The sequence below is a fragment of the Peromyscus maniculatus genome, chromosome 12 (genome assembly GCF_049852395.1).
Source record: "Peromyscus maniculatus bairdii isolate BWxNUB_F1_BW_parent chromosome 12, HU_Pman_BW_mat_3.1, whole genome shotgun sequence".
Lineage (NCBI taxonomy): Eukaryota > Metazoa > Chordata > Mammalia > Rodentia > Cricetidae > Peromyscus > Peromyscus maniculatus.
The window spans coordinates 9,465,397-9,480,433 of record NC_134863.1 but is presented as its reverse complement, the minus strand read 5'-3'; the positions used below and the strand labels follow the sequence as shown (position 1 = coordinate 9,480,433).

The 15,037-nt window shown below is 51.8% G+C and overlaps 2 protein-coding genes across 2 annotated transcripts in view; both read right to left on the bottom strand.

Annotated features, from left to right (window-relative positions):
* Positions 1 to 2,790, bottom strand: part of Parl (presenilin associated rhomboid like) — a 32,190-nt gene extending 29,400 nt beyond the window's left edge. Inside the window, exon 1 of the mRNA XM_006987774.4 lies at positions 2,611 to 2,790. Within this exon, the coding sequence (XP_006987836.1) occupies positions 2,611 to 2,729 (119 nt within the window). The 5' untranslated portion in view covers positions 2,730 to 2,790. The remainder of the gene's footprint in view (positions 1 to 2,610) is intronic.
* A 6,310-nt stretch (positions 2,791 to 9,100) lies between these two features.
* LOC102923423 (cytochrome P450 2J5-like) lies at positions 9,101 to 13,990 on the bottom strand. The gene is made up of 5 exons (XM_006987782.3): positions 13,693 to 13,990; positions 13,163 to 13,304; positions 12,386 to 12,573; positions 9,820 to 9,961; positions 9,101 to 9,721 (listed from the first exon to the last, which is right to left on the bottom strand). The coding sequence occupies exons 1-5, from the start codon at positions 13,855 to 13,857 to the stop codon at positions 9,510 to 9,512; spliced, it is 849 nt and encodes a 282-aa protein (XP_006987844.2). The 5' UTR covers positions 13,858 to 13,990; the 3' UTR covers positions 9,101 to 9,509.
* Positions 13,991 to 15,037: the final 1,047 nt, after the last annotated feature.

Here is a 15,037-nt window from a genome sequence, read left to right as displayed (position 1 = left end):
GAATCATTCCACTTAAAACAAGTTTTGGAGGGTTGGGAGGAGTTCTTTGTATTTTGTTTTTGAGACAAGAGTCTTGCTATGTAGCTTTACCTGGTGAGGAACTTGCTATGTAGACATAGCAAGCCTTGAATTTGCAGGGATCTCCTCCTAAGGGCTGGAAACACTGTCATGAGCCACCAGGCCTGGCTCTTTATCAACTCTTAAATGCCAAGATTATTTTCTTGAAACACATCTTGAGTTAACAGAGAGTGAAAAGAATGAGTCTGACTTACTACTTTGTTGAGTATCTTACCTAATTTTTTTTTTTTTTTTTTTTTTTGGTTTTTCGAGACAGGGTTTCTCTGTGTAGCTTTGTGCCTTTCCTGGAGCTCACTTGGTAGCCCAGGCTGGCCTGTAACTCACAGAGATCCGCCTGGCTCTGCCTCCCGAGTGCTGGAATTAAAGGCGTGCGCCACCACTGCCTGGCCTAATTTTTTTTTTAAAGGCTGTCATTTAAACCTAACAAAACTAGCCCCCCACAGAAGTGCCAAAATCAACTATTTACTTCCTTTGGATTTCATTCAACTGGAAAATTATGCAGGTTTCTACTTTCAAACTTGTTAAGTGCCTAAATGATTTTTTGTTTCCTGAGAAAGACTAAATAATAAGTACTTGTGGACTACTGAAATCTTCTGTCATAAAATATCATAAAATCTTACATTCCTATAAATATGGAAACAATTTTTGGCAGGTGCCTTGGGACTTTGTATCTTTATAGGCCTTTGTATCATCACACAGTGTTTGTGAAATGCAAATTCCTGGGCCCTCTTTAGAGCCACATGGCTCAGGTCATTCTGTATGCTAATTTTAGAACCACAGCAACTCAAAACAGACTAATGATCACAAAGAACTCCTATTCCTTACTAAGTCTGTACTTCAGGAGACAGGAGAAAAGCCAGTACTTCAGGCTCACCCACATTCAGGCAACAACGAGAATGTCATTTTCAAAGTTTCCATATAAATCATTAATACCACATATATTGGGGGGAGGGGGCATTGAGACAGGGTAGAATCTCAAGCAATCTTACAGTCTAGATTCTACAATCTCCACCTCCCGGGGGCTAGATTACACACCTGAGCCATCATAGTGGACTATTCTGTTTTGAGGAGGTCTGTGTGTGTGGCCTTACTAGAGATTGTGTACGCTAGACAAGCACTCTATCAATCCCCCGGCCTTTACTAGAGGCTCCTCACTAATGAAGTGAGCTCTTTTTGTGCTTTTTCCCCAAAACTACTACAGCCAATCAACAAGATCACTGAAATCTTTAGTCACCTCCAATTAACCGCCTCAGCTCCATCTGTTTTTGTTTTTTTTTTCTTTTATTAATAACATGATCTTATGCTGCACAGGCTGGCTTCAAACTCCTGATCATCCTTACAAGCATGTCAGACCACACCAGGCTGTTTAGGATTAATGCTTCACTTTGATCATCTTCCTGATTCTGATTTTGGGTGGCACTGGGAAACAACAGAGTCTACAAACAGTCCAGGTGACTTTTATTTGTTTTTAATGCAGGTTTTCCCCAGGCTCCAACTTAACCATCCTCCCACTCCAGACTAGTGAGAGCTGAGAGTGCAGGTCTGTGCCCACCTCAGGTGAATTTTAAGATCGAGCCTGGCAGTGGTGGCGCACACCTTTAATTCCAGCACTCGGGAGACAGAGGCAGGCAGATCTCTGCGAGTTCGAGGCCAGCCTGGACTACAGAGTGAGTTCCAGGAATAGTCGCAAAGCTACACAGAGAAATCCTGTCTCGAAAAACCAAAAACAAAACAAAAAAGATCAAGTGGTAGCTTCACCATGCTGAATCTTAATTATTTGCCACTAACTAGCCCACACGTTGATAAGATTTCAGGCGTACCATCAAATCAGGCAGAAATTGCAAAGTTGAAATCTTTGGTTGAAATTTCAAAGTCAAACTTAGTTCTTCAACTGCAGAATTCCTCTGAATTACACTTAATGTAAAATCGGCCGACCTGAAAGGCCATGTGCGCCCCACGCCAGTCTGAGGATGACTTTCTTTCCAAAGCCATCAACTCGGCAAAGAAAAGGCCTCTCTCTCGGGTAAGTCTGTATTCTCCCGACTCGGTGCGTTCTTTAGTTCTTCTGAGCGCTAAGAAGGCACGCAGTGGTGCAACACCCGCTTTACCAGCCACGGGAAATGCAATCGGACTTCAGCCACCCTACCAGCTCTGCAACTACTTCACTAGAGAGCGAGCTCAGTATTATTTCCCTCTCAAGCATATGAACCGGACAAGCGCGATTAACCCTCAGAACTCAGTTCCCCTTCGCCACCGCGTCCCTCGCAAAGCCCGGGAAAGACAGCGCGGGCTTGGAGAGCCGGGCTGGGCGCGGCAGCCACGGCGCACGGCCCGGAGCGACGCCCTCGGAGGCGAGAAGGGGACGAAGGACCAAGGAAAAGCGTGGCGGAGAAGAGGCAGCTCCGGGGAAGCCCTCGTGAACAACGGAGAGCCGGAGAGCCGAGCCCCGGGCGGCCGCCGCCGCCTCCGCCCGAGGATGCGCGCGACCCCAGCTCACGGGAAAACCGGGAAGCCGGAAGCGGCAGCCATTACCTGCGTCCGAGCAGCCGCGGGGCCTGGGCCGCAGAGAGCTCCGGGCAGCCGCCGCCCACTGGAGGCGCCCACGCCTGACCGCAGCCCCAGCCTCGCTGTGCCCAACCTCGCAACGCCATCTTCCCAACCTCGGCCCCACCATGGCCCGACCTTACCAACCCCAGCCCCGGAACCACTTCCGGGGCAAAGGAAGACCACAGAGCGCGGAGGCGCAGCCTAGAGCGCCGCCTGGCGGCGGAGCCGGTGCCGGCCGGCGGCCTCTCCGAAGCGCACCTCCCTGGAAGCCCCGGGGAAGATTTGAGCATTCTGGTAACGCTGTGGGTCAGACACCCTCCGATGGTCACCTTTAATCACAAGACACCGTTTCACAGTGCTCCCGAGGCTCCGAGAGATGAAATGGCTCGCGTGTTGAGCGCTTGTCATCTTGCCCTGCATCCTACCACTTCGTGTTATTCTGACATCCGCATACGTAAGAGAACAGAGCTCTTATCTTTAACCCGAACTGGAATGTTAGCCCGTGGGTCGGTTCTGTTTCCTGCCACGGCATCCGCCGTGCCTTAGCTGCAGCCGTACCCAGCCATGGGTCGTTTTTCAAAAACACTGATAGCGGAATTGTTAGGGTCTGAGCCTATATACACTGGCAACCCTAGCGAGCGAGGCTTGGCCACCTGTCTTCAATACGCCGATTAAACAGTCAAGCAGATAGTAAAAAGCAGGAAAAGATTTATTCAATGGGGCCACACTGGGAAGAACGTAGAGGTCCAGTGACTCCCCAGCTCATCTTCCAGGTCTAACATGAGGATAAGGCTTAAATAGAAGACAAGAGGTACGCAGTAAGGAAATTGTGTCCCCTCACCCCTCACCATTGTCCGAGCTCCATTCTACAGGATGGCCCACTTGACAAGTTGCAAATCTTGGATGTAGGAGACAAGCAAGTGCCGCCTTTCCCGAGAGCAGAAAAAACAGACTTCAAAATGAGAAGAGATTTTAAAGAATTAACTTCATGCTGTTGACGAAAACAATTCTTCAAGAAGACATTACAGTTGCATTAATTTATTGTTATTTTGGAGACAGGCTCTCAATGTGTAGCCCTGGCTGGCCTCTTTACAGAGATCTGTCTGCCTCTGCCTCCCAAATGCTGGAAGTAAAGACAATTCACAGGCTTCCTTCCTCCTAAATAGGTCTTTGCACCCTGCCAGGGGTTGAGGTGGAGCTCCCACCCAAACATTCCAGACTCTTTAAGTATAGGGACGCCGGTTCAAGTCTGACTACATCCTGTGGGCATGGGGCAATGTGGGGAAGAGGAGTCAGGAATTGGTGAGCTCACATTTGGCAGGAGGTGTGAATGGAGGAGCATCCGCTTAATTATCATCCTGGAGACCTCAGGCATCTGTTTCTTGAGGAAGCAAAGAAGGCAAGTTTCTAGGAAAAAAAAATAGATCATTAACATCTGCCCTAGTTGTGCTCTAAAGATGAATGCAGAAGAGCAGATAGACCTTTTAGTGGGACATCTTGGAAAACCGGAGGGTGGAGGGTCCCAGCTGCTGGACAGACCATGTATCCTGAATGAGCCTGTTTGAGCGATGTCCAGCATGGATGTCCCAGGAGCTTGGCAGCTGAAGGGGTGGTGAGGATCACAGTATGAACAGAGAAGGGACCTCAGAAGAGAGAGGTAGGGGAGGTACCCAGCCAGTGGGGGAGTTTGGGCTGGGAGGTGGTGATTGAGGAGGAAGGACCTTCTGTAAAGGAGCTCAAACGGGCTCAAACCTGTAGGAGAGCGTGGGGTGGCCTGGAGGTGGGTAAGGGCAATGGGGAGAAGGGAGGGCCAAGATAACCTGAGTTCAATGGAGAGCTTGGTGAGCTGTGGTTTGATGAGTCCATTGGCCCTCTCAACCTTTCCTGAGGATAAAGGTGTCAACCATAGTTAGGAGGTAATGGAGTTCTTTAGGTGTGGGCATGTGAGTGAAGCCCACCTGCCAATCCTCACCTGGTTGGTGTCCTCGAAGCTGGTGCCGAGGCTGACATATCTGGAGGACCCCTGTAAATGGACCTGTGAGATACTCAGGAGAGTGTGGGGGTCAAGGTGAGTGTGGCCCCAAAAAGGCCGAGAACATTGCAACCAAGCAGAGGTGCAGGGCAAGCAGGTATGACCAGAAGAAGAGTGTGAGAAGAATCGCCCTGCAAGAATGCAGGGAAGTGTCAGGGTCTTAAGTGGGAAGGAAGGGATCACAATGTCAAAACAGAGTAAGCAGCTCCCGTGTCCAAAAGAAAGTCAATGGACTTAGCCATTACGTGCAGCGTCACCCTAGACTCGGAGAGGGCAATGGGAGTCAGCAGGTCTGGGCCATGTCAGTTCTCTGTCAGGCTTAGGAGTTCTCAGTTGCCAGTGGTGGTGAGGCTGGACCTCCATGGCATGGCATGGAGGCAGAGCCTGCTCAGGGGCATTCCAATTTCCAGTGCCCAGGCTGTCGGCAGACAGGGCATGGCCTCCTGGGTGGCTGGGGGTCAGGGCAACACCGTGACCAGGGGCCCTGCTTGCCGCATTTGAAGCAAGTTTTTGGCAGAGTTGACCTGGGCTGAGCTCGGGTGGGATGGAGCCTCCTGGCCGACTTCTCTTGTGGCCCCAGAGCAGCTGCTAAGGCTTGGCCTTGGAGCGTATTCTGTTGCAGCCTTGTCTGTGGGGTTGACTCGGCTATCATTCTTGAGCATTAAAAGCTTTAAAAGCCATTTCCACCAATTCCTATAGGAGAGTTTGGGGATACTCCTCAGCATTTAAAAATTTTTTTTTTCTAATATCTGGCACTGACTGAGAAATGAAATGGATGCGGAGGCAGGAGTCTGGCGAGACTGAGTATGAGAAGAAACTGGAGAAGATTTGGGAGAAGAAACTGGAGAAGATTTGGGGGCATTAGGCCAGTGTGTAGGTTGAGGCATTGGGAGATGGGGGAGCAGTGGGAGGAGGGGAGGACAGGGAGGAGGGAAGGAGGAGGAATTTGGTCTTAGATTTGTGGCCGCAGAGGAGGGGGTTGGGTAAGTAGAGATGGGGGGGAGGGGGGAGGGTCAGTGTCTCCACCAGTGAATGAAACATGTGGCCCCATAGGAGGGGTTTGAGCAGGTAGAGTCCCAGGGAAGTGGGGGAGGGGCCAGTGTCCCTGGCAGCAAGGTCAGAGCGGAATTTTGAGGATCCCAGGTCCCAGATAGGCGGAAATCTGGAGGCGCCATGACCCTAGCCAACAAGACCGGTGCTGTGGGACATTGGCCCCTGTAGGGAGGGCAAGAACGCAGAACCCCAAAACCGTGGGCATAGGGCAGTTCCATCAAATTATACAGCTAGCCCCAATTTGAATGAATTTTGTGGAAGGCCCCACAGGGGCATTTGGGCATCAGGCTTTTGAATGGCAAGTGCCGTTTCTCAAGTCTATGCCGAGGACCTGAAGTCTAGCACAATGCGTCCACTGTGGTAAGTCTTGGGTCAAAAATGGGGGGTGGGAGGTTCCCTTCAACAGAACATTTTCTGGAGAAGGGGTCCCATGGAACAAAGGCAGCCCTCTGCACCAGAAAGGGTCGGGTGGAGCAGAGGCAGCCTCTTGCTCCAGAACGGGTTGGGGGCCTGGTACGGCTGTGTCTTTGGCAGGACACCCCCAAAAACAAAGAGGCCCTAGGCTTCCTAGGCAAGGACTTGGAAAGGAAACTTACCCAGCTGGGAGCAGATCTCAGTCTGGCAGAGAGCAGGTGTGGGCGCGAGAGGAGTGTTTTCCCACCTCGAGGCCCTGGACCAGTGGGGAAAAATCGGCACCCCCTCGGTGGAACCCCCAGATGATAAAGTCTTTTCACCCCGAAGGCCTTTCTGCCGACACAGCAATCCAAATTAAACTGAATCAGGCTGAATTGGAACAGCCCGGGTTTAATGCGTAAAGCATTCCCTGGCCCCTCAGAGAGGAGACTGGGAGGAGAGACCAGAAGAACCAAAGGTCTGTTTTGGGGATGCAGCTTGTATACCCTGTGGGAGTGGTCTTGAGCCTCTCTGGGGGAGGAGCTGTGTTTGGTGGGCTTTGCAGGGGCCGGTTTGGGGAAAGAGATGCCGGAGGGGAGTTGAGGTGGATCTTCCACCAGAACATTCCAGACGCTAGATATACGGATGTCAGGGTGCCAGGGGTTGAGGTCGAGCTCCCACCCAAACACTGAACACCTGTTTGTTCTCCGTGTAATGGCAAGGTTTTCCTCCGCCCCGCTAGTCTCTCGCAAATAGTCCTGGCCACGTCCAGTCTGCTGGGGAGTGGGGGGGGTTGTTGTTTGGTTGGTTGGTTTTTTCCTCTGCTCTGGATTCTTCCAGAGGCCTCTGGGTATTCTTCTCTTACTCACAACAAACCCCACCACCACCACGGAGTGGCCATTTTGGTGGGGTTTTTTGCTGCTCTGTCACTTAGAATGTAAAGTTGGGATCTGATCGACTGTGTGCTCAGATGACTCTGGAAAGCAGGTACAGGTGATCTCATACAGACACTGGTGTTTTGGTTCTGACAGCAGCACCATACAACAGCAGAAAACTTTTATGTTTGTATCTATTTGTTTGCAGTGCTTAGGATAGAATTGAGAATCTAGCACATGCCAGACCAATTTTACCACTGAACTACACCCCAACCCTCACGTCTTTTAAAGAACATGAAAGAGAAAGGTAAAATACTGCGCCCCCATAATTTTTTTTAAAGATATATGCCCTTTGGATGGGTGGTGGCTGCACATGCCTTTAATCCCAGCACTTGGAAGGCAAAGGCAGGTGCATCTCTGTGAGTTTGAGGCCAGCCTGGTCTACAAAGTGAGATCCAGGACAGCCACAGCTACATAGAGAAACCGTCTTGAAAAACAAACAAAAATATATGCCCTCTGGTCAGAAGGGGGCAGGAGAGGACAGAAAACAGTGTGCTCCTCCAGCACCCCCAGGATACAGTTGTCTGCATCTTGTCAATACATTTTCATCATCCTAGAAAGTTCCCTCATTTAAAAAAATATTTAATATTTTTATGTTTATTTATTTTATGTATATGTTTTGCCTACATGCCTGTCTGTGCACTATGTGCATGCCTGCTGCCAGAGGTCAGAAAAGAATATCAGAGTCCCTGGAACTGGAGTTACAGATAGTTGTGAGCCACCATGAGGGTGCTGGGAATCGAACCCGGGTCCTCTGGGAAGAGCAGTTGTTATGAGCAGTCCACCAGAGATGACCACTCAGACACAGTTTATAGACCATTGAAAGTCTTTATTCCAGCTGGCTGGGACTTCACTCAGGTTTTCAGGGATCCAGGTGTAGCCCTGAGTGTCCAGAGCACAGGTTGTTTGAAGCAAAAACCACATGAGGGGGAATATGTAGAAGCAAGCAGTTTAACAGAAGCTAAGATAAGCAGTTAGCTGGAGGGGGTTCGCATAAGCAGGCAGTTTATCAGACTAAAGATAAGCTAGCTTGGGCATCTTGACCTCTGGTCTCAGAATAGAGTTGGGTAATTTTCCAGGGCTTTCTCCATCACAGAGATCAAATTCTAGCTAAAGCTGAAATGGCCTCAGCAAGAATACAAGATGAAAGAACTCTGCACTGTCTCTCTGTCTCACAGAAAGCACTCTTCACCGCTGATTCATCTCCAGCCGCCACTCATGTATTTTTAATGGTCAACCATATGCCTGACCTTGGCAACCACTTATCTTTTTTTTTTTTTAAATTACTTACTGTTTTACTTTTTTAAAAAGTAGTGTAGAAATGGAATCAAAAATGCACATTAATCCAAGTATGTTTTCAGCTTCACTCGATAAAAATGCTAAGGACTAAGATGGCCGGGGTTGTAGGTCAATGTTTGTTTTGTTTTTCAAAGAACAGTCGAATTCTTTTCCACCACGATTTTACCATTTGACAGTCGCTAGAAGTGTGAGAGCACTCTAGCAGTGACCAGCGGGGTGTGAGCGGGGTGTGAGCACTCTAGCAGTGACCAGCGGGGTGTGTGAGCGGTGTGTGAGCACTCTAGCAGTGACCAGCGGTGTGTGAGCACTCTAGCAGTGACCAGCGGGGTGTGAGCACTCTAGCAGTGACCAGCGGGGTGTGAGCGGTGTGTGAGCACTCTAGCAGTGACCAGCGGGGTGTGAGCACTCTAGCAGTTACCAGCGGGGTGTGAGCACTCTAGCAGTGACCAGCGGTGTGTGTGAGCGGGGTGTGAGCACTCTAGCAGTGACCAGCGGGGTGTGAGCGGGGTGTGAGCACTCTAGCAGTGACCAGCGGGGTGTGAGCGGGGTGTGAGCACTCTAGCAGTGACCAAGTTTCAAGAAAAGTAGATCTGGGGTCCCTGATGGAAAATACGATGGGAACAGTTATCTAGACAACATATGTAGCTACTTCTTCCCTCGGGTCCAAAGAGAGCAGGAAGAGGACAGAAAAGGATGTGTGCTTCCCCCCCCCACACACACCCCACCCCAGCCTATCCCACCCCACCAGTTACCAGAACCCAGCATTTGCATGCACTACTGTTTACAGTATTGTGGGAAAGCCTTTCCCTTTGAATCTTCTTGGCTATTACATTGTGACATCAGATTTGCCCCAAATGGTCTATGCAAACTGATTCAGTGTCAAACCTTACCAAATATTATAAAACCCTTCCCTGCCAAAACATAATTATCCTACTCTAAGAACCAAGCCACCCTAACCCAGTTACTGTTGCTGGATCCTTGCTAAGTCCATTTTCTGGGATTAAGGTCAGAGCTTGTGTGAGAACTATGGGCAGCTGATCTCGGTAAAACCCCACATCTTCCTAGTCTCTGGTTTTTAGGGCTGACAGACTGCATGCAGATCTTTGTGTGTGTGTGTCTGGGGGGAGGGCAGGGGGCGGGCTGGAGTGGCAGGTCTGCTTACTCCTAGGTGACTACAGGCCCTCCTCTCTAGGGCTGAGGCTGCTCAGGCGAAGCACGGCACGGATCTTCTGGGGCTGAGGCTGCAGTGTCCCCCCAAAGACATATTCCAGCCTGAGGCCCTGGCTCCCTTCTGGTAATTGAAACCGGAAGGTCCTGAGGAGGGTAGCAAACATCAGGAAGAGCTCCATTCGGGCCAGCTGTTCCCCAGGACACACCCGATGCCCTGGAGGCAGAGGGAGAGGTCAGAGGGTGGCCGGGGACTGTGTCTGTCCCAATTACCTTCCCACCTACCGCTCCAGGACCCAGCACTGTGCCTGATACCTGCAGAGAAGGGCAGGAAGGCCTCATTGGCCACGAAGTTTCCATCCTTGTCTAGGAAGTGGCCAGGGTTGAACTGTTGAGGGGTCTCCCAGCACTCGGGGTCATACAGCACAGAGGCCAGATTGGGCAAGATGATGGTACCCTGCAGAGAAGAGCTGGTGTAGCTCATGGAGGCTCAGACTGCCCAGTACCCAGCTTTGGCCCAGGGCTAAAGTAACTGCAGTATATGGGTGAGGGTGTCCAGGGTGCCCAGGACCCAGGGAGATCTAGCGGGCAGACCCTCAGTGGCCCTCCCTCCGGGCACACACCCACTAAGGAGGTGAGTCTCATGCCTCTGGATTCATGGCTGCCCTCCATGGTGGAAGGGAAGAAGAGAATGGAGAGATTGAAAAGGTGTGGGGGAGGGGAAGAGCAAGTGTTGGAAAGACAGAAAATGTAGAGCCGAGCTGTAGATGGAAACTTGACTGGTTAGGACTGGGGAGAGGAGACCGTGGATATGTCCTCACCTTCACCGTAGCCCTACTTGTGACCTTAGCTACCCTGCAGCCCTAACCCAGAGCCCAGTCTGTCTCACAAGTGAAACAGATGTGTGATTGGACAGAGTCACAATCTCTGACTCTGAGCAAGGGGGAGCACCAAGGGCCAAAGGCTTCAGCCCAAATAACCTACAGGCCTTTCCATGTGGGCCCTGGGCTAAAGGGAAACCCTGGATGCAGCTAGGGATACAGCTCGGTGGTCTGGCCCTTGCCCAGCATGCACTAGGGCCTGAGTTTAACCCTGGAGTCCCAGCACGGGAAGGAAAGGAGGGCGGGGAATAAGAAGGGAGGCAATAAAAAGGTCCAGGCAAAGAATGGGGGTTAGTTATGGCCCTAGGTCTTTGGATACTCAGCTTCAGGATTCTGGTGAAGGCTTCCTACCCTATGGCTTATTTCTCAGTTCCATAGAACGAGGCCAAATATCCCATGGGCACCAGGAGACTGACTGCAGGATTCTTGGTTTTGACAAGGAGAGCTTTAGGTTTAAAAACGAAACCAAAACAAAAACATCTGAAGAATTTGAACTCTGCATCCCAAGCAAACGCTGATGGAGACTGCAGAGGGGGCTGAGTTTACAAGGGTTCCAGCGGGTGTTGCTGAGCTTGCTGCACTACCTGGGCTGAGGGACGAGGCCGGGCTGAGGCCATCTGGACCAGTAAGACACCCAGACCCGCTCACTCTGTGACTCTACACAGAGGTGCTGGGGAGGCACAGGTTCCCACTAGCGCCCGAGTAAGCTGCACATTTTCCCTTACAGTGCTGGAATCTGCCTGGGTCTCTGCCTGAAATTAAATAGCCAGATGCATTGTGATCACCAATCCCCACCCCCACCCCTGTGGTGTTGGGAAATAAACCCAAGGCTTCGCTCACATGTACTCTACCTCTAAGCCACACCTCAGCCAAATCATCAATTCTTGTTCAACAGCTGAGTCATCTCTCTTGCCCAACTCAACAGTTCTTAATAATCGCCTTCAGATGAAGGGACATTTGCAAAGAGGCTGTGGTCTCTCGTGTATCCCATCCCAAATGACATCTGGTGCCTTGCAAAGCACAGACAGATCTTGGTGCGTGGAGCAGCAGTCAGAACACCCGATATCCACACATAGAAGGCCATCATGCCTTCCCTCCCCCCCGCCCCCCCCCCCGAATCATCTGCCTCCTGGGGCCTCTATTCTCTCGGGTCCTCGGGAAATGGCAGTTAGTAGCTCGCCATCGCTTAGAATGTCTGAGCAGAGACAACCTGCAGAGCATCCGTGTGCTGGGCCCGTCTCCCAGTTGTTGAAACGTCGTGTTGAGTAGTGTTAACTGTCAACTCAACAACACCTGGAATGACCTGGGCGGTGGGCCTCCGGCTTGGCTGTGGGGGATCTTGATTACATTGGTTGAGGTGAATAGACCTAACCACAGTGGGTCAGGTAGCACCATTTCCTAGGCAAAGGACCCTGGGCTGTGTAAGGGCAGAAAAAGCGAGCTGGGCACTACCGGGCATTGGTTCACTGCTCTCTGCTCCTGACTGGGTATAATGTACCAGTTCTCTCAGGTTCCCGATGCCTTGACTTTCCCTCAGTGACGACCACGTCCATCTCTTCAGTCCCTAGTTTTGATATTTGAGACATGAGAATGTAGTCTAGCCTGACCTTGACTCTGTAGCTGAAAATGACCTGGAACTCCTGATGTTCCTGCCTCTATTTCCTGAATTCTGGGATTACAGGTGTGTAGTATCAACTTTTGTTTGTTGGCTTATTGTTCTATTATTGGCTATTAAACCTAGGGCCTTGTGCATGGTAGAACTACATGAAATATGTGTGGACGACAAACACTGGAAAGAGGTATCTTAAAATCCCCCTGAACCACAGGACCCTTTAAGATTATAAGTGACTACATCCTGCCGTAGTCACCTCCCCAGTGCCGCAGGTGACTGAATGACGGCTAATTGTCAGGTTGACAGAAGCTGGGGCAAGTGGCTGTGCTGGGCAGGAGTGCTTTCTGCAGGTGCTGGGTCTGGCACGGGCCCGTTCCAGACTACTCACCTTGGGCACGTAGTAGCCGTGCACCCAGGTCGACGTCACACACTGACGCACGGCACCCACAGCCACGACGCTGCTAAGACGCTGCACCTCGTGGAGGACAGCGCGGGTGTAGGGCAGCCGTTCTCGGTCCTCGTAGCAGACGGCCTGAGAAGTGCCCAGGACCTCGTCCAGCTCCTGCTGCACTCTCTCTGTAGATGGCTCAGTAAGGGTCTCGGGGAGATGCCTGTGCCCCCCCCACCCCATCCCACTGGACACCTCCACCCAGTTTTCCACCCAGAGACAGCTGCTGAAGTTCACAGCCCGAGGTCATACCCCCACCCCACCTCCAGCTGTTCCATGGGAGAGGCCCCGGATGTGAGTCTCATCGCCTAGGAACTATTGTCTTCCTTTGACATGTGGGGAAACCAGGCCTCCACAGGGCAGGCACTTTTGCCCTCACAGCTGGTTACAGGCTGGTTTGTTCCTTGGAGAACTCCAGCTACCTTTGTTCCTCACAACTGTGATCTTAACGTTAACCTGGCACTTGGCAGGTCCTGAATGAGTGAAGCCATTCACCAAATGAGTGAAGCCACACTTCCCCAGCTGCACCAGTTCTGAGAGGCAGAATGATTTCCCAAGGTCATGGAGCAAGTCACAGGCTGGCAATTGAAATCCCTCATATCTGACTCAAATCTGTCAATGTCCCTGTGCCACAGAGATGAGAACAGGACCCCCCCACCATGGCCACAGAACAGAGTGATGGGGGCATGAAGCAGGGTATAACTGAGGGCACCCTACCCTGGACGGCTCTGTGGTGGACCAGGTGTATGAGTGCCCAGTGCAGTGTGGTAGCCGTGGTGTCGGTACCGCCCAGAAACAGGTCAGTCACCACCTGGATCAGGTTCTCCTCGTTGAATGTGGAGACAGGGTCAGCCATGGCCTGGTGGGGTGGGGGAAGAACAGCCCTGACTCTAAGGGTTCCTTGAGCACAGCCCTGGTGTCTTCCTAAGATCTGACTTGTCCCAAGACTTAGAGGACCAGAGCTCCCTGAGGGTGAGACCCCTTGGAGGGAGGGCCTGAGTCCTGGGACCGGGCTGGCTCAGTGGGGGACTGCCGTGGAGTTCCGCCCCCTCCATCTATGCCCTCTGCTTTGCAGCCTACCGTCTGTAGAGAAGCCAGCCCTGGCCTGGAAAGACCCTTTCTTAACCCAAGTGTCCAGGTGCCCAAAAGTTTGCAGAATGAGTCAAACGTGAGAAGCAGAGCTCATGGCTGAGAAATGAGGTACACCCCAGGAGCACAGGCTCCCAATCCCTGCGCGCCAGGCTCACCTTGGTGATTTGTGACAGGTAGCAGCTGATGAAATCCTTGGGGGCCTCAGGTGCCCTGAGCTTGTGCCTGATGATTTCATGGCGGATGAAGCCCTTCACAGCCTCATGGTACCGAAATATCTTCTGGTGGGGCCCCGAGAGGTAGCGGAGGGCCCAGGGAAACATGTCGTATAGCTACAGAGAGGATGGCCCACTCAGAGCCTACTCAGGCACCAGTCCCGGGTCAGGACAGCTGAGCACTGCACTGGGGGCTAAAAATGCAGTGGGCCTCTGACTTAAAAAGCTCGGGGCTGAGCAGAGCGTGGTGGCGCATGCCTTTAATCCCAGCACTTGGGAGGCAGAGGCAGGAGGATCTCTGTGAGTTCGAGGCCAGCCTGGTCTACAAAGCAAATTCCAGGACAGCCAGGACTCTGTTACACAGAGAAACTCTGTCTCGATAAACAAAACAAATAACCCCCCCCCCAAAAAAAAACTCAGGGCTGCCTTTTATGTGGAGAGCCCCAAATTGTCTAAACAGAAATGAGAGCCTGGAGAAGCCAGACTCAGCCCCAGCCACACCTCCTGCCTGTGTTTACGCTCCCAGCCAGACCCTGGCTGAGGCTCCTGTCTGACTTGGATTCAGATATTCCCATGGCCTGCATACCAGCCTCCCCCAAAGCCAATTACCCGGCGCCAAATACTGCTGGCAAAGGCTAGGCCTAGGTTGATGGCTTGAATTAGTTCCAGGAAGATGGGCTCCTCCGAGAGGAGGTGATGGCCAAACACCAGGGCCCCGATAACTCTCGTTGTGGATCGAACAATAGGAGCTTGAGGGTCGAAGGGTCTACCTGTGGGGGTGGGGGGGACAGGGCTCAGCGGGAGGAGGCACACAGCCCTGCCTCAGCCTTCATCCAGCCGCGAACACTGCCATTCCTTTACTTAATCCATTCCCATACCTCACACAGGCGCCTGCCAGCCGCTCCCCAATACCTCTGTGAGCCATGTTCTGTGAAAGACTGTGAGAGGCTGATCAGACACATCAAAGGTGCAGGCATGTCACTGCCGGGAAGGAGGTGGGGTGGGATAGGAACTAGCTGTGCCTAGGACTCAGGGAGAACTTTGTTTCCCCCAAGACAGGGTTTCTCTGCGTGGCCCTGGCTGTCCTGGAACTCACTCTGTAGACCAGGCTGGTCCCCAACTCACAGAGATACACCTGCCTCTGCCTCCTGAGTGCCAGGATTAAAGATATGCACCACCACCACCACCACCACCACCACCCAGATTTCAGGGAGAACTTTTTAAGTCTTTTGTGGCCTGGAAGGGTGAGTATCGGTTCCCCACAAAGAGGAAGTGTTGTGGCCTATGG

Excerpts from the sequence above, each read along its gene's own strand:
- LOC102923423 (XM_006987782.3), bottom strand. The coding sequence starts at position 13,857 with ATGTTTCCCTGGGCCCTCCGCTACCTCTCGGGGCCCCACCAGAAGATA. Across the intron at positions 9,962-12,385 it reads ACGGCTACTACGTGCCCAAG|GGTACCATCATCTTGCCCAA; the intron begins GTGAGTAGTCTG and ends TCTTCTCTGCAG. Across the intron at positions 9,722-9,819 it reads CTTCCTGCCCTTCTCTGCAG|GGCATCGGGTGTGTCCTGGG; the intron begins GTATCAGGCACA and ends CTCTGCCTCCAG.